The 22700-nt window shown below is 42.5% G+C and overlaps 1 protein-coding gene across 1 annotated transcript in view; it reads right to left on the bottom strand.

Moving 5' to 3' along the window:
- Positions 1–16047: 16047 nt before the first annotated feature.
- The window catches only part of LOC126191244 (putative gustatory receptor 28b), a 116369-nt gene continuing 109716 nt past the window's right edge, over positions 16048–22700 (bottom strand). Inside the window, exon 5 of the mRNA XM_049932054.1 lies at positions 16048–17877. Coding sequence (XP_049788011.1) covers positions 17692–17877 — 186 coding nt within the window. The 3' untranslated portion in view covers positions 16048–17691. The remainder of the gene's footprint in view (positions 17878–22700) is intronic.

Genomic DNA, 22700 nt, shown 5'->3' with positions numbered 1-22700 from the left:
CATGACCTCAGATGTTATGTCCCATAGTGCTCAGAGCCATTTGAACCATTTTTGAGAAGTATTCTTTTATTTGATTATTTAATATTATTTTATATGTGTCTTGAAACTGAGGGAGTCCAAATTTTTCAATCTTTACTCAGTTTCTATATTTATCACAGGAAACAATTGGAATAGCAAACTGAGAGTTGCATATATATTTTGAGCGGTTTTAACACTCAAGATAAAAAAGGTGTGGAGAAAATTGGTATAACAGAAACAGATTGTTTCAGCGATAACAGCAGCCTCTGTCACAGAGCCGACATGCATCTTAGAGGCTTTGACGTGACGGCAAAGCTTGGTCAAATGACGTCATCTTTACCCAACTGCTATGCGTGGCTTGTGGGGAGAACCGATACCGTTTCAGAAACACTAGTCAACCTGGCTCGTCTATAAACTGACAAATTCCGACATACGTTCTCAGTTATTCAGTCATCACAAACTCATAGTTACGAGGAAAGGTCCAGCCCCGTCTCCCTGCTGAGATGCACCAACAATCTGCCATCGTCAGACCCTGTCATCTGTAGCTGCAAGCCAACTTAATGCTTTTCCTGTTCTGGCGTACGCTGGCGCCAGCACGCCATGCGGCATACAGGTTACGATAGTATCAATAGAGGCCAACGACAAGACTTGCCGGAAACACGCTGCCAACGCCCTCTCAGCTGCCATTATTTAGGACCGCCACCACGGACCGGAGGGCTGGTGGGACTGCTACGGTCGCAGGTTCGAATCCTGCCTCGGGCATGGGTGTGTGTGATGTCCTTAGGTTAGTTAGGTTTAAGTAGTTCTAAGTTCTAGGGGACTTATGAACTAAGATGTTGAGTCCCATAGTGCTCAGAGCCATTCGCACCAAGCCATTTGGAGGGCTGGTTTAGCCAGTTAGTTCGGTCCTCTTGCGCCAGTTAGTTAGAGTCAGTACGCCGTGGAGATCCAGCGTGTCACCGAAATAGAGCCGCAGACTTAGCCTCTAGCACAGAGACAGGTAGCACATAGTGAACATAGCGGACTTCTACTTCAACAGCATTGAGGCCACGTGGACTATACAGAAGAGAGGTTGTACCACAGCATATGGAAAGTTAAGTAGGTCTTTGCTTATGAATAAAGAACCCAGTTATTAATGGTATCCAATTTGTGTTATAGAACAAGGATACCAGGCACCAATCAACATCCTCTCATTGCTACTCTTGGTTCTGTTCCACAGAGACAACGAGACGACATAAAAGCGGCTAAAGAGAACACAACATTTCCATCGGTGAGTCACCTGATGGGTGACTATTATCTGCTACTGGGTACCTTCCTAGGAAACCGCAGTTTGACCCTGGACCCAGCCGTCACAGCCTGAGCAGGACCATCACTGTCGCTGTTCTTCACTCCCTACAGGAGTGCGCTATTGCTGTTCGCCATTGCCTTTTGCAGGCACACCCCACCGTCATCTTACCTGGCCAGGCACACGTCATGCTGAGGAATGTGGACAGGCCCTCTGTTTCAAGCCACACTCCACCCAGCGTAGCTGCCGCCTAGCTAATAGCAGCTCCTCGCTGGCTGCGCCATCATCTTTTGGAGCTAGCAGCACGTCGTCTTTCTGATGGGCCGCTACCGACGCCAAGGCGCTTCACCGGCTTTGGCTGCATCTCCAGCTTCGTTCTCGCTGCTGTAGTTGTTGTAAAATAAAAGACTTATTCAAGCAATATTCTTGTCATGACGGTGCGCCACCTGATACCTGCCACCACACCACTGCAGCCTAGGTCAGAGGGAAGGGCTGACGTCATCCACACTCACCTGGCCACCCAGCTCAACCCTTCCACGTTACTCACGCTGACCTATGCAAGTGGTGACAGAGCTGGCTGCTGCCGCTGCTACTAGCAGCGTCAAGATGGACCCTGGTGAGTGCAGTGCGTTTCCCTTTTTTGTCTGCTAACGTTATGGTACTTCATCAGGGCTTTTACAGAATTTTGTGTTTTATGTGCTGTTTGGGGCAGTACACTCAGATAGTGTTCTCAGGATTGTTAGTTTGTGCCATTTTGAATGATCAGTGTATGTTGTTGTGAAAAAGGATTATGGTTCATTGTTTCTGATTGTGCAAAGTAGTAACTGTCAGCAGCTACTTTGGCAGAGGAGTCAAATCAGAGTAAACAGTGTTATGTTAGTATTGCATTTAATTATCCTCTTCATCGATTTTTTGTGTTTTCTTGTTGTCTTTTGTGTGACTGATACAGTGTCATCCACACTGAAACGTTGCGAATTTTAGCAGTTCCATTAGCTGACTTGAGAGTGTTCAAACGATGGGGAAAGTGCTTCACCCCGTTTAACTGCTTCCCGCAGTACATGCGACTACCATTGCCAAAATTAAAACTGTCTATACTGTTACGGACTGGAGACTGAAAAGTCTGGACGAGAGGATGACTAGATGCAGGGAACATATTATTTGTATTTCGAAAATGCTAGGCACCTGAAGAGATTTGGTAGATTAAACAAGAGTAGCTTTTGTGTGGAACCAGAAAGTCAGGAGAAAGAAGTTAATAGTGCGAGTTTAATTAATGAGGAAAGTAGTAACATTGTAGAAGTTAAAGGAAAGATATGTGGATTACCAGCTATAGTTATCTATTGAGAATTCAGAGTGTCAGTCGTTTGTAAAGCCAGAAGAAGAATACGTGCGCAGTAAACGAGTGTGTCAGTAGCAACATGGGTGATACTGGTACCGCACGTTAGTGCGGTATATCTACTCCACTGGAATATAAAGTATGCTGAGTGCAGGCCGTGGAGCTTGGGACAGCTGCTACCTGGGATGGGCGAGTACCAGGAATACCACGTGCCAATTGCACTTGAGTGTCGCAGACTGTAACTGCAGATGCACTCCTGGAAATGGAAAAAAGAACACATTGACACCGGTGTGTCAGACCCACCATACTTGCTCCGGACACTGCGAGAGGGCTGTACAAGCAATGATCACACGCACGGCACAGCGGACACACCAGGAACCGCGGTGTTGGCCGTCGAATGGCGCTAGCTGCGCAGCATTTGCGCACCGCCGCCGTCAGTGTCAGCCAGTTTGCCGTGGCATACGGAGCTCCATCGCAGTCTTTAACACTGGTAGCATGCCGCGACAGCGTGGACGTGAACCGTATGTGCAGTTTACGGACTTTGAGCGAGGGCGTATAGTGGGCATGCGGGAGGCCAGGTGGACGTACCGCCGAATTGCTCAACACGTGGGGCGTGAGGTCTCCACAGTACATCGATGCTGTCGCCAGTGGTCGGCGGAAGGTGCACGTGCCCGTCGACCTGGGACCGGACCGCAGCGACGCACGGATGCACGCCAAGACCGTAGGATCCTACGCAGTGCCGTAGGGGACTGCACCGCCACTTCCCAGCAAATTAGGGACACTGTTGCTCCTGGGGTATCGGCGAGGATCTTTCGCAACCGTCTCCATGAAGCTGGGCTACGGTCCCGCACACCGTTAGGCCGTCTTCCGCTCACGCCCCAACATCGTGCAGCCCGCCTCCAGTGGTGTCGCGACAGGCGTGAATGGAGGGACGAATGGAGACGTGTCGTCTTCAGCGATGAGAGTCGCTTCTGCCTTGGTGCCAATGATGGTCGTATGCGTGTTTGGCGCCGTGAAGGTGAGCGCCACAATCAGGACTGCATACGACCGAGGCACACAGGGCCAACACCCGGCATCATGGTGTAGGGAGCGATCTCCTACACTGGCCGTACACCACTGGTGATCGTCGAGGGGACACTGAATAGTGCACGGTACATCCAAACCGTCATCGAACCCATCGTTCTACCATTCCTAGACCGGCAAGGGAACTTGCTGTTCCAACAGGACAATGCACGTCTGCATGTATCCCGTGCCACCCAACGTGCTCTAGAAGGTGTAAGTCAACTACCCTGGCCAGCAAGATCTCCGGATCTGTCCCCCATTGAGCATGTTTGGGACTGGATGAAGCGTCGTCTCACGCGGTCTGCACGTCCAGCACGAACGCTGGTCCAACTGAGGCGCCAGGTGGAAATGGCATGGCAAGCCGTTCCACAGGACTACATCCAGCATCTCTACGATCGTCTCCATGGGAGAATAGCAGCTTGCATTGCTGCGAAAGGTGGATATACACTGTACTAGTGCCGACACTGTGCATGCTCTGTTGCCTGTGTCTATGTGCCTGTGGTTCTGTCAGTGTGATCATGTGATGTATCTGACCCCAGGAATGTGTCAATAAAGTTTCCCCTTCCTGGGACAATGAATTCACGGTGTTCTTATTTCAATTTCCAGGAGTGCAGTAATTATGCCTTCGAAACTGTGGATAATGTACAGGAAGTTATCTAGAATGTTGAGGGTGCTGCAGACGTTTGGGATAATGATGTGGTACAGAAGGCATAACTTCGGAAGGACGCAGATTAGTCCACTCGTGATGGCGTCGATCCCTGAGAAGCGGGGAAGGGGCTAAGAGAAGGAGGCGGAAACCTGCTTGAAAGGATAGTTATCGGGGCAAGAAGGCTAAATCCTTTCAGGGATGTGTGCCTGACGATCAGGAAGTTCATTCAGTTGATGAAACTACCAAAACCTGTACTGGGGCTAAGAGGGGAAGCTATGCGGAAATTGACCTTTAGCAGCACGCAGTATAACTCAGAGGGACCACGTTCCGGATGGTGGAGACTGCTGCCACTGATGCACTGTCGCAAGGTTCTTCTGTCGTGAAGGACGAACGACATAAACTGCGTACAAAGCCGTTAAGACTCAGTTCCCATGGTGTAGTGTGGGGTGGTATAAGGAAGCATAGCATTGCAAGAACGATTCAATCTGTAATTTTTGAAGTAAGGGGAATAAGCGAAACTACCAGTCAACATATTACGTGTGGCACGTGTGGGCGTTGTGTGAGCATAGTTTCAGGGGTGTGTTTTCTGAAAAAAGAAAACACAAGGGAAACTTTTATTGCAAAGAAAGAGGTGTGAGTGGTGATCCAGTACAGCGAGTAAAGAAGGCACCAGCCAAACGAGGGGAATTGCCAAGCATGAAAAATCAATTGAGTGTAAGAGCTTTCTGTAAAAGATAATTTGTTGACGGAATTTGTTAACAATAAAGATTTTTGTATGTTATTTTACTACTTTGTTACCTAGTGGCTTAATGTAGTAATGTCCATGGCTGAGAAACGAGGAAAATAACAAGTCAAGAAGGCTGCATTACGACGGAGCAGCTGTTCCACCTGACTACTTCACCTCTCAGAGCACCTATTGCCAAAAGAGTAGGTCAATATTAGGAAATAATAATTAATTTCAAAATCAAACAATGAACATTGCCGTTCACGCTGAGCTAGAACAGGGAATCGGAGTGTAGTGCACATATATGTAAACTCATAAAACGAGCTGTTAAGATTTTTCCAGAAATGTAAACGGACGACAATCTGGTGGACTGGATTCCCTGAAGGAAAGAGGAGTTTTGCGCTAAGATTCGACCTGGTGCAGCGAATGGCTCTTGAGACAGAATCAGCAAAGTGACGTCATAAGGATGGTATAGCAAGACACCTCAGCAACTAGGTGTCCAGGCACAGGAACAAGTACTCAGTGAGTTGTCTACGCAAAACGCGTGAGCCGGTGCCTCTGAAAGGAGGTGATGCTACACATTAAAAGCCCGGAAGGGCTCATTTAGACACTGACGTGACGGAAAAGCTTGGAAAAATGACAGCATGATTGTGTAGCAATTATGTGCTGCATTTCTGGCCTGTTAAGCCTTACTGAGCAGGATAGCAGCTATTTTAGAAACAGTTGGTATATATTGCCGAACAATAACCATAGGCAAAGACCCTACCTCAAAAATACTTATAGCTCACTAAAAAAGAAAAACACCACTACGTAAATGGGAATGCAGTAGCACCATACCTATGATCTAAACTAAAAGCTCACAAAAAGAAGGCTTCATAAGACCAACCTCATGCTCAATAAATTAAAATGGGTATAGAATTTAGTAGAAACTCAACCAGATCTTCCAGAGTAACTTCGTACTTGAAAGTGAGTACTCAATTAAAATAGCCTCTCATTTGGCATTGATGTGAAAGACATTCACATTATTAACAAATGCCAAATGATCTCTCTAGATGCAGTTAATATGTGTATGAACATCCCCATTCACAATGCAATAGCTGTTATAGACAGAACATGACAAAATACAAGAACCTCTCCCCTGCAGAAACTATAGAATTCATTAATATCTTGGAACTGGTACTGAAATATAATTACTTCTGCTTCAATGAAAGATCTGCAAACAAACAGATGGGCCAGAAATGGATGCCACCACATCAGGAACTACAGCTGAAGTATCGCTCACCCACTTACTGCAGAAACGTTTCATAAGGAAAACAATAAGCATTCAAAAAGTTCACTTCTTCACAATGGATGTAGATGATATATTTTAATAATTGGAGGGGGAAAACAAAGATGATGTTCAAGACATCCTCAAAACAGTAAAAAATGCACAGGGACATTTAATTCATCTGTGAGCAGGAAATAAATAACGCCATAAAATTCCTTGATCTAACTATCTGTAAGTGTGGCGACAAATACACATTACAAATATATCCTGGAAACCAACTATCACTTACATAAATATACATGCTTCCTCCCATCACCCAAACATTCACAAACTAACAGGATACCAATCAATAATCCGTGGAGCTCTTAAAAATCTCACTTATTACTGAGAACCCCCAGAATGAAATGAGAATCATAAAAACTGCAACTAATGGGTATACAAACCAACACTAAACAGGACAATACAGTAACAGCACTTGTGTCCTTCATCAATAATATCTCCCAAAATTGCAAATATTTTCTAGTTTCACTACATAAGAATTGCATTCTAAACAAACAGTAAATGTTGCAAGAACGTATCTCATAACCTAAAAATCAGCCAAGATAAATTACTCTCTGGCATGTACATAATCATGTGTGGTATGTGCCCAGTTCACTACAGAGACCAAACAGGCTGTGACATCCACATCATATTCCCAGAAGATATTAGAATCTTCTGATACAACACAAAACACAAATTTGCAATAGCCTATGAAATAAAAGATGCAGGACATCCATTTGACTGTGTGCAAAACAATCTTAAGATACTACATAAAATGAATAATGGGTACAAGATACCTCTGCGTGAAATACTAGAAATCTGTACCCACAGAAAGAAACCTGGGGAAAATATACTCAATGACAATAATGAAACAGGCTCAACCAACTTTCTCAAGAGCTTTGACAAAATAATTGAAGCCTATTCACAATTTACAATAAATTTCAAAGCACAGCATTTTCTTTAACTGTTTTTGTTCCTATCACAACAAGTTTCACCTACAGTGTATATGTATGAACTGCTGAAATCTGTTTTAATCTGCCTCCAACATATGTATGTATAACCTGTTTTAATCCATTTCTGCAACACAAGAAAAGAGCTATGAAATCTGAACACATAAGATGTAAGGAAAGTTTTTCTTAATACAAGAATGTAAAGAACCAAAATGTGGTACCTGCAACATTAGATTGCTAGTTGTTTAGCTTTTTGTTCTTTAAAACTGTAATATTTTTTAATTATCAAGATGTTTAAATTCAGTAAGAACTCACTAAATTAAATTAATTTTGCTCTTATCACTGATGACATTTCCTCCTATTTATGCCATGTCCAAATTTTGTTGCATGCCATCCAGATTTTTCAAATACATGGTAAACTTATTTTTGTATACATAAAACCATTTAATACAACAATTAAATTACTGTGTACATTAAACAGCCAAGCTCCAGCAACTACACCTTTCAATTATGTTTGTGCTAGCAAGCACATCTCTGAAAGGTTTAACATATATTAGCAGTAGACAGCCTTTCTTCGATTCTACTTCCCTTGCAAGTATACTTAGCTCTTATATCTTCACTTTTTAACTACTTTAACAGTACCATTTCTGAAAAACCAGTTTTATCAAGTTCACAAAAAGAAAGAAAAACAGCCATGCACTTAGCCTGCTGTTGTGAAAAGCCATCTGTACTCTACCCTAACAGCAGCAACGTAACTACAATTCTCCACCTGAGAATGATGATATGAACTATCAAATGCATAATGAGAAAATAAAGAAGTTAGTGACACAATTAATTTTTTATTTATTTATAAGACGGTAACAGAATAGAATTTAAGGTTTTCTTGCGTCCTTGTTCCTGAATATTGTAATAATATTTATTTCTGACAAGTAGTCATCTGATATGAACTCTTGTGTTCTATTTGTCCTTTTTCTCATGAAGGCAATCATAGGTGTACTCCATCTTAAAGCACTAGTAATATGAAAGTAGCTTTATTCTGGTTACAGTACTTCATCTGATAGCGGATACTAGTCTCTTTCGAAATTGTCTACATCTTTTACAGCACTATAGATAACAAAATAATTTTAGAATCATTGTTATGCGTTTTATTCCCTAACGTCAAACTTTTTTGTCACTACCATTTGTCAGTGAATTCTATTGCAGATTACAATATCTTTCACTGTTTGTTTATTTTATGGTTTGGTAAGATATTCCTTAGCTGGAGATGTGACTAGTACATCAGTTATACTTATTTTCAAATCATATGATTTTTCACAAGGCAGAAACTATTGTTCTGCTCATTATTAAATGAAGTTTCGAGTCAAAATCTTGTTTTCTGTTAATGGCTTTGATTCATTATCGGCCATACTTGCTTCCTAGACAGAGAAGAATGATGAAAGTGTACATTTCATATTTTGTTCATATTGAAAATATAAAATAGCCAATACCTGTATGTACGTATTATGAAGATGGCTGTGTGTCTTTACGTTCCACATCAAATCAGTTGATCGATTTCAAACACAACTGGTACACATATGATTTATTCTCTCGAGAAGAAGTACTGTAGGCGTTAGAGCCACCTCCAATAGGAGTGGGGTGCTGTTGAAATGGGGTGACATTGAAGATGGACATTGAGAGGGGTGAAGAAGAGAGAGGAGCAGATAGAGGGGCAGAGGAGATGGACAGAAAGAAGGGGAGGAGAGTGGGGAGAAGGAGACGCACAAAGAGAGGGGAAAGGAGGAGATGGAGAGAGAGTGGTGGGTGAAGAAGATGAACAGAGAGCTAGGGGAGGAGAGGGGAAGAGAGACAGGGGAGGAGCACATGTATGCTATATAATGAATGCTGTATGTATGACACATACGTACATGCAGGTGAAGCCACAGGTAAAAATCTTGTTTTGATGTACATAATATATAAATGTGTTAATAGCGTAAAAATTTTTAAATAGCTTTATTCTGCATTACTTATTAGCTGCTAGAAGGAAAACAGCTACTTCTGTTGCAATGAAACAAGTGTTTTCACAGCACTGTGAAGTACCAGCATTAATTGCGGTATTAATCATTAAGACTTTGAATATGACATTCGCTCAATAATAAATATCACAGAAGTAACGCTTCCTGGGAGATTAAAGATATGGGCCACACTGCAATTGCAGTCTGAAGTGACATTTAAGGTGACAAAAGTCATGGGTTACCTCCTAATATCGTATCGGACCTCGTTTTACCCGGTGTAGCTCAGTAACTCGACATGGTATAGTCTCAACATGTTGGTATTCCCTCGCAGATACTGAACCATGCTGCCTCGATAGCCGCCCAAAATTGCATAATTGTTGTTGGTGCAGGATTCTGTGTGCGATCGAACTGACCTCTCAGTTTTGTCCTACAAAAGATCGAAGGGATTCATGTAGGGCGGTCGGAGAGGCCAAATCATTCGCTCGTACTGTCCAGAATGTACCTAAAACTAATCGCAAAATACTGTGGCCCAGTGACATGGCCCATTGTCATTCATAATAATTCCATCTTTGTTCGGGAACTTGAAGTCCATGAATGGCTGCAATTGGTCTCCAAGGAGCCGAACAATACCATTTACACTCACTAATCGGTTCAGTTTGACCAGAGGACCCAGTCAGTTCTAGGTAAACGCAGCCCACACCATTGTGGAGCCACTACCAGCTTGCACAATGCTTTGTTGACAACTTTGGTCCCTGGCTTCGTGGGGTCTACGCTACACTCGATACGTTCCGTTAGAGCTTACCAGCTGATCTTATCAGAACACGGTTTTCCAGTCGTATAGTCGCCATCAGGTATAGTCACTAGCCCAGGAGAAGCTGTGCAGGCGATGCCGTGCTGTTAGCAAAGGCACTCGCTTCGGTCGTCCTCTGCCACAGCTCATTAACGCCAAATTTTGCCGCACTGTCCCAACAGAAACGTTCGTCGTAGGTTTAACACTGATTTCTGATATTATTTCTCACAGTGGTGCTTGGCTGTTGGCACTGACTACTCCACTCGAACGCCGCTGCTCTCGGTCGTTAAAGCGGAGGCCGTCGGCTATTGTGCTGTCTGTGGTGAGAGGTAATGCATGAAATTTGGTATTCTCGATACACTCTTGACACTGTGAATCTTGGAATATTGAATTCTGTAACGATTTTCAAAATGGAATGTCCCAGGCGTCTAACTGCTACTACTGTTCCGCGTTCAAAGTCTCTTAATTCCCGTCGTGTGGCCATAATTACGTGGGAAATGTTTTTCACATGAATCACGTGAGTACAAAGGCCAGCTTCACCAATGTATTGCCCTTTCGTATCTTGTATATGGGATACTACCACCATCTGTATGTGTCAATATCCCTATCCCATGACTTTGGCACCAAAAAATATAGTAAAGAGAGGAGTACTAAGTCATGATGGCGTCAAACAAATTTAAACATTACGTCCTAAATTAATCTGGTGTTGATAGAATATCAACATTGGTCAACAGTGATTCTTACAAACAATAATCAGCTACAGATGGTCTGTTTCAAGGATTAAACGTTGAATTTTAATAAATTACCATTTTCAGTTTGCTATACTAATTTGAATAAATAGGCAGCAGAGTAAGACAATTTTAAGTCCCAATAATTTTAGAAAATTGGTACATTATTTTGAATGCTTACAACTTTAATCATCTGAAATGTCGGAACACTCTATTTTCGGTAGTACAGGGAGTCTGGATTAAATTATAGTAATATAAAATGTAATAATTTGAGACGTTATTGAAATATTTGTTGGCGGTTTGCTTCGTTTTTTCCTGTGAGGTTTTATCAACACTCAAATGTACCAGACACCAATTCGTGGCCTACCAGACCTACGCCATCGCCATCGAAAACCAAAAAAGTGAAGGAATGTTACTGTGGCTACTGCAGTTCTGCACAACTTTGGAATAGAAGTTAGAGAGGTGTTTCACCCTGATGCTGTGGAGGTGAATGACATCTACATCTACATCTACATCTATACTCCGCGAGCCACCTTACGGTGTGTGGCGGAGGGTACTTATTGTACCACTATCTGATCCCCCCTTCCCTGTTCCATTCACGAATTGTGCGTGGGAAGAACGACTGCTTGTAAGTCCCCGTATTTGCTCTAATTTCTCGGATCTTTTCGTTGTGATCATTACGCGAGATATATGTGGGCGGTAGTAATATGTTGCCCATCTCTTCCCGGAATGTGCTCTCTCGTAATTTCGATAATAAACCTCTCCGTATTGCGTAACGCCTTTCTTGAAGTGTCCGCCACTGGAGCTTGTTCAGCATCTCCGTAACGCTCTCGCGCTGACTAAATGTCCCCATGACGAATCGCGCTGCTTTTCGCTGGATCATGTCTATCTCTTCTATTAATCCAACCTGGTAAGGGTCCCATACTGATGAGCAATACTCAAGAATCGGACGAACAAGCGTTTTGTAAGCTACTTCTTTCGTCGATGAGTCACATTTTCTTAGAATTCTTCCTATGAATCTCAACCTGGCGCCTGCTTTTCCCACTATTTGTTTTATGTGATCATTCCACTTCAGATCGCTCCGGATAGTAACTCCTAAGTATTTTACGGTCGTTACCGCTTCCAATGATTTACCACCTATGGCATAATCGTACTGGAATGGATTTCTGCCCCTATGTATGCGCATTATATTACATTTATCTACGTTTAGGGAAAGCTGCCAGCTGTCGCACCATGCATTAATCCTCTGCAGGTCTTCCTGGAGTACGTACGAGTCTTCTGATGTTGCTACTTTCTTGTAGACAACCGTGTCATCTGCAAATAGCCTCACGGAGCTACCGATGTTGTCAACTAAGTCATTTATGTATATTGTAAACAATAAAGGTCCTATCACGCTTCCTTGCGGTACTCCCGAAATTACCTCTACATCTGCAGATTTTGAACCGTTAAGAATGACATGTTGTGTTCTTTCTTCTAGGAAATCCTGAATCCAATCACAAACCTGGTCCGATATTCCGTAAGCTCGTATTTTTTTCACTAAACGTAAGTGCGGAACCGTATCAAATGCCTTCCTGAAGTCCAGGAATACGGCATCAATCTGCTCGCCAGTGTCTACGGCACTGTGAATTTCTTGGGCAAATAGGGCGAGCTGAGTTTCACATGATCTCTGTTTGCGGAATCCATGTTGGTTATGATGAAGGAGATTTGTATTATCTAAGAACGTCATAATACGAGAACACAAAACATGTTCCATTATTCTACAACAGATTGACGTAAGCGAAATAGGCCTATAATTATTCGCATCTGATTTATGACCCTTCTTGAAAATGGGAACGACCTGCGCTTTCTTCCAGTCGCTAGGTACTTTACGTTCTTCCAGCGATCTACGATAAATTGCTGATAGAAAGGGGGCAAGTTCTTTAGCATAATCACTGTAGAATCTTAAGGGTATCTCGTCTGGTCCGGATGCTTTTCCGCTACTAAGTGATAGCAGTTGTTTTTCAATTCCGATATCGTTTATTTCAATATTTTCCATTTTGGCGTCCGTGCGACGGCTGAAGTCGGGGACCGTGTTACGATTTTCCGCAGTGAAACAGTTTCGGAACACTGAATTCAGTATTTCTGCCTTTCTTCGGTCGTCCTCTGTTTCGGTGCCATCGTGATCAACGAGTGACTGAATAGGGGATTTAGATCCGCTTACCGATTTTACATATGACCAAAACTTTTTAGGGTTCTTGTTTAGATTGTTTGCCAATGTTTTATGCTCGAATTCGTTGAATGCTTCTCTCATTGCTCTCTTTACGCTCTTTTTCGCTTCGTTCAGCTTTTCCTTATCAGCTATGATTCGACTACTCTTAAACCTATGATGAAGCTTTCTTTGTTTCCGTAGTACCTTTCGTACATGATTGTTATACCACGGTGGATCTTTCCCCTCGCTTTGGACCTTAGTCGGTACGAACTTATCTAAGGCGTACTGGACGATGTTTCTGAATTTTTTCCATTTTTGTTCCACATCCTCTTCCTCAGAAATGAACGTTTGATGGTGGTCACTCAGATATTCTGCGATTTGTGCCCTATCACTCTTGTTAAGCAAATATATTTTCCTTCCTTTCTTGGCATTTCTTATTACACTTGTAGTCATTGATGCAACCACTGACTTATGATCACTGATACCCTCTTCTACATTCACGGAGTCGAAAAGTTCCGGTCTATTTGTTGCTATGAGGTCTAAAACGTTAGCTTCACGAGTTGGTTCTCTAACTATCTGCTCGAAGTAATTCTCGGACAAGGCATTCAGGATAATGTCACAAGAGTCTCTGTCCCTGGCTCCAGTTCTGATTGTGTGACTATCCCATTCTATACCTGGTAGATTGAAGTCTCCCCCTATTACAATAGTATGATCACGAAACTTCTTCACGACGTTCTGCAGGTTCTCTCTGAGGCGCTCAACTACTACGGTTGCTGATGCAGGTGGTCTATAGAAGCATCCGACTATCATATCTGACCCACCTTTGATACTTAGCTTAACCCAGATTATTTCACATTCGCATTCGCTAATAACTTCACTGGATATTATTGAATTCTTTACTGCTATAAATACTCCTCCACCATTGGCGTTTATCCTATCCTTGCGGTATATATTCCATTCTGTGTCTAGGATTTCGTTACTGTTCACTTCCGGTTTTAACCAACTTTCCGTTCCTAATACTATATGCGCACTATTTCCTTCAATAAGAGATACTAATTCAGGAACCTTGCCCTGGATACTCCTGCAGTTTACCAATATTACGTTAACTTTTCCTGTTTTTGGTCTCTGAGGACGGACGTTCTTTATCAACGATGATAATGTCCTCTCTGGTAAGCCGTCAGGTATTTTATCGTTTCGCCCAAGGGGGAGTCCCTCTAACCTAAAAAACCCCCGTGTGCACGCCACACGTACTCTGCTACCCTAGTAGCTGCTTCCGGTGTGTAGTGCACGCCTGACCTGTCTAGGGGGGCCCTACAGTTCTCCACCCAATAACGGAGGTCGATGAATTTGCAACCATTATAGTCGCAGAGTCGTCTGAGCCTCTGGTTTAGACCCTCCACACGGCTCCAAACCAGAGGACCGCGATCGACTCTGGGCACTATGCTGCAGATATTAAGCTCAGCTTGCACTCCGCGTACGATGCTGGTTGTCTTCACCAAATCAGCCAGCCGCCGGAAGGAACCAAGGATGGCCTCAGAACACAAGCGGCAGGCGTCATTCGTTCCGACATGTGCTACTATCTGCAGCCGGTCACACCCAGTGCGTTCAATAGCTGCCGGAAGGGCCTCCTCCACATTACGGACGAGACCCCCCAGCAAGCACACCGAGTGCACACTGGCATTCTTCCCCGACCTACCCGCTATTTTCCTGAGGGGCTCCATAACCCGCCTAACGTTGGAGCTCCCTATAACTAATAGGCCCGCCCTCTGTGACTGTCGGGACCTTGCCGGAGAATCGGCCACTGGCCCAACAGGCGAGGCATCCTGTGGTGGCTCGGAAACGATGTCATCACCACTAGGAAGCACCCCGTACCTGTTGGAAAGGGGTAAGGCAGCTGCCACGCGGCCAGATCCCACCTTCGCCTTTCGGGCAGGCACGCGCGAGCCCACCACTGTCCGCCATTCACCCTGGAGTGATGGCTGACCGGTAAGATGCTCACTGCCGGAAGACGCAGCGACATCAGGGGTTCCATGTGATTCCAAGGCCACCGAAGTAGGCATAGGTCTCACCACAGTTGCCCCAACGCCACTACGAGCCGACGCCTGCGCCTCGAGCTCGATGAGCCTAACAGACAAAGCCTCCACCTGCCCCCGAAGAGTGGCCAATTCTCCTTGCGTCCGCTCACAACAACCACAGTCCCTACACATGACTATGTTTACCTTACCCTATACGGTGACAAATTCCCAAGATAATCTTCTGATGAGCTACTCTGATAATCAAGAAACACTCACTGAAATACGAGACGCGAAAACTACGCTAGGTTTTCCCAGAAAAACTATTTAAAAGCTAAGCGCAGCAAATAAGTACAAAAACGCTTTATACAAACAGTACTCGCTGCTGCTGGTGCTCTCGCTCTGGCTGTCACAAGACAACTGCTGATTCAAGTGACTAGTGGCTAACGGCCGCGAAACAAACAAAGACGGTTTTAGGGCGCTTTCTGTTCTAAACGATCAAGAAAACACTAAGAAATCTAACACGAAAACTACGTAAAGTTTTATCAAGAACTGTTAGTTACTATGCAGAGCAGATAAACACAAATAGAATCCCTTCCTTAGTGGAAGGTCGTAAACAAAATGCAAAGTAAACGCTTTATACAAACAGTACTCGCTGCTGCTGGTGCTCTCGCTCTGGCTGTCACAAGACATCGAACAATATGCATTTCAGCCAGACGCAGATACTGCAGGCCAAGCTGTCAGAAGGTCTGTTATACTTAATTACTTTAATTAAAATTGTACCTTGTTTGCTAGTAAAATTAGAAGTTACTGTAAAGACTTAAATGAATAAATAAGCCACCGGTTTGTCACTACTGCAGTGAAAAGTGAATCATTTTATTTATTCTCAATGGAGTATACAAGTCATACCATGTTTCGATTATTTCTAAAAAAAAAGACTTTTTTATAACATTGAAAATTTATATAAAAATTAGAATGTGGTATTAACAAAAATTAGTACCGTTGCTAAAATGATAAACACAAATATTATTCTATACAAGAAACAAGAACATAGTAACCATTTGAAAAAAATATCAAGGAAATAGATGTGTTACACATACTAATATTTTCTTATTCATTCGAAAAAACCCAAATTTCTCAAGCACATCGGCTGAAGAACTGGAACCTGAAGTTTACTCCATTACGTTCTTGAACTTATTCATAATTGTCATTTTAAGATTATGCTCTTCTTCCACGATTTCTCTATGTCTTTCTATTAATAACATTTTTGCGTTGTATTCCTCTCATATGAAACCCATTTTTAAGGTATGAAGCTCATCTGCTTTTTTCAACAACTCTCGGTTATTCACTACAACCGCATGTTCTCTCCCTCTTTTGACAGGCGCATCTTCAGATAAGGTCCCACAAGAGAATGCACACCGAGGTTGACGACTATGGGATAAAGTTCCACTTTCAGCAGTTTCGTTGCTACCTTCAGAGCAGTTATCGTCATCGAAGTTGCTTGAAAGTACCACATTATCTTAAGATGTGTCATTGTCGTTAACTCCAATTATTCCCTCGAAAACTTGTGGGACCATATCAACAAACATTTGGCTTATATCGTCAGTCTTCGACTCACCTACTCCAGCGCCAGTTTGAAATTGTTCTCGATTACATTTAGCTTTCATTTTCTTTGCTTTAATTTTCATATCCTTCCAAATTACTTTCAGCTCATCCTGTAATCTTTGTGTAAGTGCTTCTCCATTGTATTCAACGTTTCTCATGATAACCTTTTTGCTTTTTAGCATGTTGACATCGCGCTTTTTAGATTCAATAGTAGTTATGTACTTTTTCATTATTTCAACAAACCGTTCTTTTTCATTTTCTGGTATATGTTTCGAACGTTTCTTGGCTACCGCCATGTTGCTGATAGCTCGTATCTCAAACTGGCGCTTAAATTAATACATGTCACCAACCAACAACGGACGTTGGTAGCTGTAGATGGCGGGGTTAACAATATATCATCCATTAATAGCACGTTCCTTTTTCATAATATACAGATCTTATCATTAATTAGTACAATAGCACTTACATTTTCCAATTTTAATAATTAAATTTACTAATCCTTTCTAGCTTCTAAACTTATAGCGATGAAATTACATTATGCAGAAGATGATGCAATAATATCTGCTGACAATCAATATTTTCCGAGAGCGAATCTAATGAAAGTGCCAGCAGCGTGCAGAAATGGCTTATTTCTTCAGTAAAAAGGCGTTAATACTTTAGTTACAACGAAAGAAGTAAATAGAACTAGAACTCTCCAACAGTTACTAAAGGAGTAAATTGCTATAGAAATAATTTACTAATGTAGTCCAGACTAAAGAAGTAAGAGTTACTACAAAGGTAATTTATACTAGTTTCATGCTCGCCACCCTATTTTACCTTAAGAATATCAACATGTGTTATTTGTGTTTTTTAAAATGTGAGCGTTTTATCATTAACCAGCATTACAGAATACATTTTGTTTTACTGCACTTGTTCTTATGAAATAATTACGCTACTGACCTAAATTTCACCATGTAAATTATTAAAATACAAAATATATCACTTCTGGAGATGCTTTAATTCACAAATACAAATAGGTTGTGCAATGATTCTGGTCGGTTATTTGGTTTATTACTTCCAGAATACAGTGTTTACACTCATATTTGATGTCGCGATTGATGTCACAGCATCACCGTCTTCCTTGGTTAATGTGACCTGTGGTGTGATTGTAGTCATGTTCTCCATTGGAACTGGAGTCAATGCGTCATGCTGTTGTTGTATCAGCACGACTAGATAGGAGCTTGCTATCTCGGCTAACTGTAATTAAGAAAACTAATATGAAGATATATTCAGACACTTCAAACATTCGAAACATAATGGTGAATTTGTTGAGCTTTCCATCTCCTACACAAACTTGTAAGTCAGTTTATTAAATTATTCGTCATTACTATTGTTACTATTATTATTATTTTTTGTTATGATAATACTTAGTAGTCGAATGCCACAGCTATGACGCTATACTTAGTTCTGCAATTACTGTTGCTGATTAAATAGTTCAGCATGATCTGAATCAAGTAGCTGTGTAAATAAACCACCGAAAACAAAAATAGTCAATTAAAAGATCAAACTAAACTATTAACTAATTGTATTGCAAAAATTGTTATTAATAAACCATTAGTTAATTTGTTATTTTTCCCAAACCCTTTTCACTACAAAATTGTAGTTAATAGTAATTTGTGTGTAATGAACCTGAACCTCTCCCCATGAGGCACAACTGTCAAAGTATGAGGCCTATGCCAAAAAATAAAGTTATAAAGGATGAGGAGGGAGAGGGGGAGCTTTAATATTATTGACCCAGGGAGAGGGAAAGGATTCCCTACCATTTTAATGTGATCCTGTTGGCTGAGAGATGGTACAGGATCCCACTAATTTTATATCACTCAAGACCATATGTCTGGTTTCGAGTTATGACATGACCTTGAATGTGACTAGTCCAACTGCTCCAGATGTGTGGTGGTTAGGGAACCCCTACTGACACTGAAAATTGCTGAAGCTTCCTAGAGGAGTGGGACATAGCCTCGAATAATGCCCAAGTGTGTAACCTGACACAGAATTCCTTATCTGTGTAACCTGTCACTCAAGGTCAAGAATATCTAGAACTCTCACTACTTGTCTACTACTTATCGGTTATGGCATTATCTTACCAGCAGGAGTGATATGTCGCTCAATGTTTATCAGAGAGAGAATATATACTCCCCTCTTATTACTATCATACAATATACAGTCATTCCCTTGATACAGGGAACAAAGCTGCCATTAGACTTGAATACCTTGTTAATCAAGTCAAAGAGCATAACGATAATTGTAATTACAACTGATATGTGTCTATGACCGGTGTATCTTATCAGTTCAGACTAGTGATGATATGAAAGAATTGAGGCTGTTCATGTGAAACAGTATGGTATTTGAGGAGAAAATACACTTGCATGACAAAAAACTAAATCGCTCAGAAGACATCGTCGGAGGTCAAAGCCAATTCATAAGCATACATATCATTCTTCAATAAAATTTCGGGACAACTGCCGAATGTCTGTAATTTCCTGCCACAGTATTTCGGCGCAGAGTCTTCTGCCCATCTTCAGGTGATACCGGCGAAAACTCACTGAGATCCGGTATATAAAACCCCGCCGACACATGCGTGGTGAATTCGCTTGGCGTTGCGCGTGCGATACTTGAGCGCGTTCAATTTTGCTGCGCCGTGAGCCCTCCGTGGTGAAAACTCGCCACATAGAGTTCTATTATTAATGAATCCGTGGAAATACGACTGTCTGACAGTGAGTCTCCTATTAATCGATACGAGGGTTTTCAATTAAATTCGGCGTGGAATTCAGTTGTTCAGAAACTTCGTGTCCTCTGTAGCCGTCGTAGTTCTGTGATGGAACAGCGCGAAGACAATCGGATTGATATCGATGCAACAAGTTTTCACAGCGGTGTGCGCGCGGCGCAGCAGAATCGAACGCGCTCAAGTAGAGCACGCACACCTAGTGAATAGACCACGCATGTGCCGGCGGGATTTTAAATACCGGAGCTCAGTGAGTTTTCGTCAGTATCACCTGACGATGACCAGGAGACTCTGCGCCGAAATATTGTGGCAGGAAGTTACAGACATCCAGCAGTTGTCCCGAAATTTTGTGGAACAATATTAACGACGGGAAAGTTTTAAATCTCACATACACAGCGCTGACAGATATGTAAATGATTAGAGTTGCAGTTCTCTCTAACAGAGGAATGGCCACTAGAGTCCATTAGTTTCATTCATGTTTAATGTTGATTCCATACCTGGCAGGATATACAGGGTGGTCCATTGATCGTGACCGGGCTAAATATCTCACGAAATAACCGTCAAACGAAAAAACTACAAAGAACGAAACTTGTCTAGCTTGAAGGGGGAAACCAGATGGCGCCATGGTTGGCCCGCTAGATGGCGCTGCCATAGGTCTAACGGATATCAACTGCGTTTTTTAAATAGGAACCCCCACTTTTTCATTACATATTCGTGTAGTACGTAGAGAAATATGAATGTTTTAATTGGACCACTTTTTTCGCTTATGATAGATGGGGCTGTAACAGTCACAAACATATGGCTCACAATTTTAGACGAACAGTTGGTAACAGGTAGGTTATTTAAATTAAAATACAGAACGTAGGTACGTTTGAACATTTTATTTCGGTTGTTCCAATGTGATACACATATTTTTATTTATTTTTATTTATGCATTTATTTTACCTGGCAATATACCTTCGTGAACTTATCATTTCTGAGAAAGCATGCTGTTACAAGGTGATTACCTGTAAATACTACATTAATACAAGAAATGCTCAAAATGATGTCCGTCTACCTCAATGCATTTGGCAATACGTGTAACGACATTCCTCTCAACAGCGAGTAGTTCGCCTTCCGTAATGTTCGCACATGCATTGACAATGCGCTGAAGCACGTTGTCAGGCGTTGTCGATGGATCACGATAGCAAATATCCTTCAACTTTCCCCACAGAAAGAAATCCGGTGACGTCAGATCCGGTGAACGTGCGGGCCATGGTACGCTGCTTCGACGACCAATCCACCTGTCATGAAATATGCGATTCAATACAGCTTCAACCGCAGTCGAGCTATGTGCCGGACATCCATCATGTTGGAAGTACATCGCCATTCTGTCATGCAGTGAATCATCTTGTAGTAACATCGGTAGAACATTACATAGGAAATCAGCATACATTGTACCATTTAGATTGCCATCGATAAAATGGGGGCCAATTATCCTTTCTTCCGTAATGCCGCACCGTTCATTAACCCATCAAGGCCGCTGATGTTCCTCTTGTCGCAGCCGTCGTGGATTTTCTGTTGCCCAATAGTACATATTATGCCGGTTTACGCTACCGCTGTTGGTGATGGACGCTTCGTCGCAAAATGGAACGCGTGCAAACAATCTGTCATCGTCTCGTAATTTCTTTTGTGCCCAGTGGCAGAACTGTGCACGACGATCAAAGTCGTCGCCATGCAATTCCTGGTGCATAGAAATATGGTACGGGTGCAACTGATGTTCATGTAGCATTCTCATCACCGACGCGTTTGAGACTCCCGATTTTCGTGCAGTGTACGGATTAGCCGCAACAGCAGCTAAAACACCTACTTGGGCGTCATCATTTGTTGGAGGTCGTGGCTGACGTTTCACATGTGGCTGAACACTTCCTGGTTCCTTAAATAACGTAACTATCTGGCGAACGGTCCGGACACTTGGATGATGTCGTCCAGGATACCGAGCAGCATACATAGCACACGCCCGTTGGGCATTTTGATCACAATAGCCATATATCTACACGATGTCAACCTTATCCGCAATTGTAAACAGTCCATTTTAACACGGGTAGTGTATTACGAAGCAAATACCGTCCGAACTGGCGGAATGTTACGTGATACCACGTACTTATACGTTTGTGACCATTACAGCTCCATCTATCACAAAGCGAGAAAAGATGTCCAACTAAAACATTCATATTTTTATACGTACTACACGAACAGCCCCCCATGAACCATGGACCTTGCCGTTGGTGGGGAGGCTTGCGTGCCTCAGCGATACAGATGGCCGTACCGTAGGTGTAACCACAACGGAGGGGTATCTGTTGAGAGGCAAGACAAATGTGTGGTTCCTGAAGAAGGGCAGCAGCCTTTTCAGTAGTTGCAGGGGCAACAGTCTGCATGATTGACTATATCTGGCCCTGTAATACTAACCAAAACGGCCTTGCTGTGCTGGTACTGCGAACGGCTGAAAGCAAGGGGAAACTACAGCCGTAATTTTTCCCGAGGGCATGCTGCTTTACTGTATGGTTAAATGATGATGGCGTCCTCTTGGGTAAAACATTCCGGAGGTAAAATAGTCCCCCATTCGGACCTCCGGGCGGGGACTACTCAAGAGGACGTCGTTATCAGGAGAAAGAAAACTGGCGTTCTACGGATCGGAGCGTGGAATGTCAGATCCCTTAATCGAACAGGTAGGTTAGGAAATTTAAAAAGGGGAATGGATAGGTTAATGTTAGATATAGTGGGAATTAGTGAAGCTCGGTGGCAGGAGGAACAAGACTTCTGGTCAGGTGAATACAGGGCTATAAATACAAAATCAAATAGGGGTAATGCAGGAGTAGATTTAATAATGAATAAAAAATAGGAGTGGGGGTAAGCTACTACAAACAGCATAGTGAACGCATTATTGTGGCCAAGATAGACACGAAGCCCACGCCTACTACAGTAGTACAAGTTTATATGCCAACTAGCTCTGCAGATATTGAAGAAATTGATAAATGTATGATGAGATAAAAGAAATTATTCAGGTAGTGAAGGGGGACAAAAATTTAATAGTCATGGGTGACTGGAATTCGAGAGTAGGAAAAGGGAGAGAAGGAAACATAGTAGGTGAATATGGATTGGAGGCAAGAAATGAAAGAGGAAGCCGTTTGGTAGAATTTTGCACAGAGCATAACTTAATCATAGCTAACACTTGGTTCAAGAATCATCAAAGAAGGTTGTATACATCGAAGAATCCTGGAGATACTAAAAGGTATCAGATAGATTATATGATGGTAAG

Source organism: Schistocerca cancellata, chromosome 6 (assembly GCF_023864275.1).
Source record: "Schistocerca cancellata isolate TAMUIC-IGC-003103 chromosome 6, iqSchCanc2.1, whole genome shotgun sequence".
Taxonomy (NCBI): Eukaryota; Metazoa; Arthropoda; class Insecta; order Orthoptera; family Acrididae; genus Schistocerca; species Schistocerca cancellata.
Note: the sequence above shows the minus strand (reverse complement) of the source record. Positions and strands in the feature narration are given on the sequence as shown.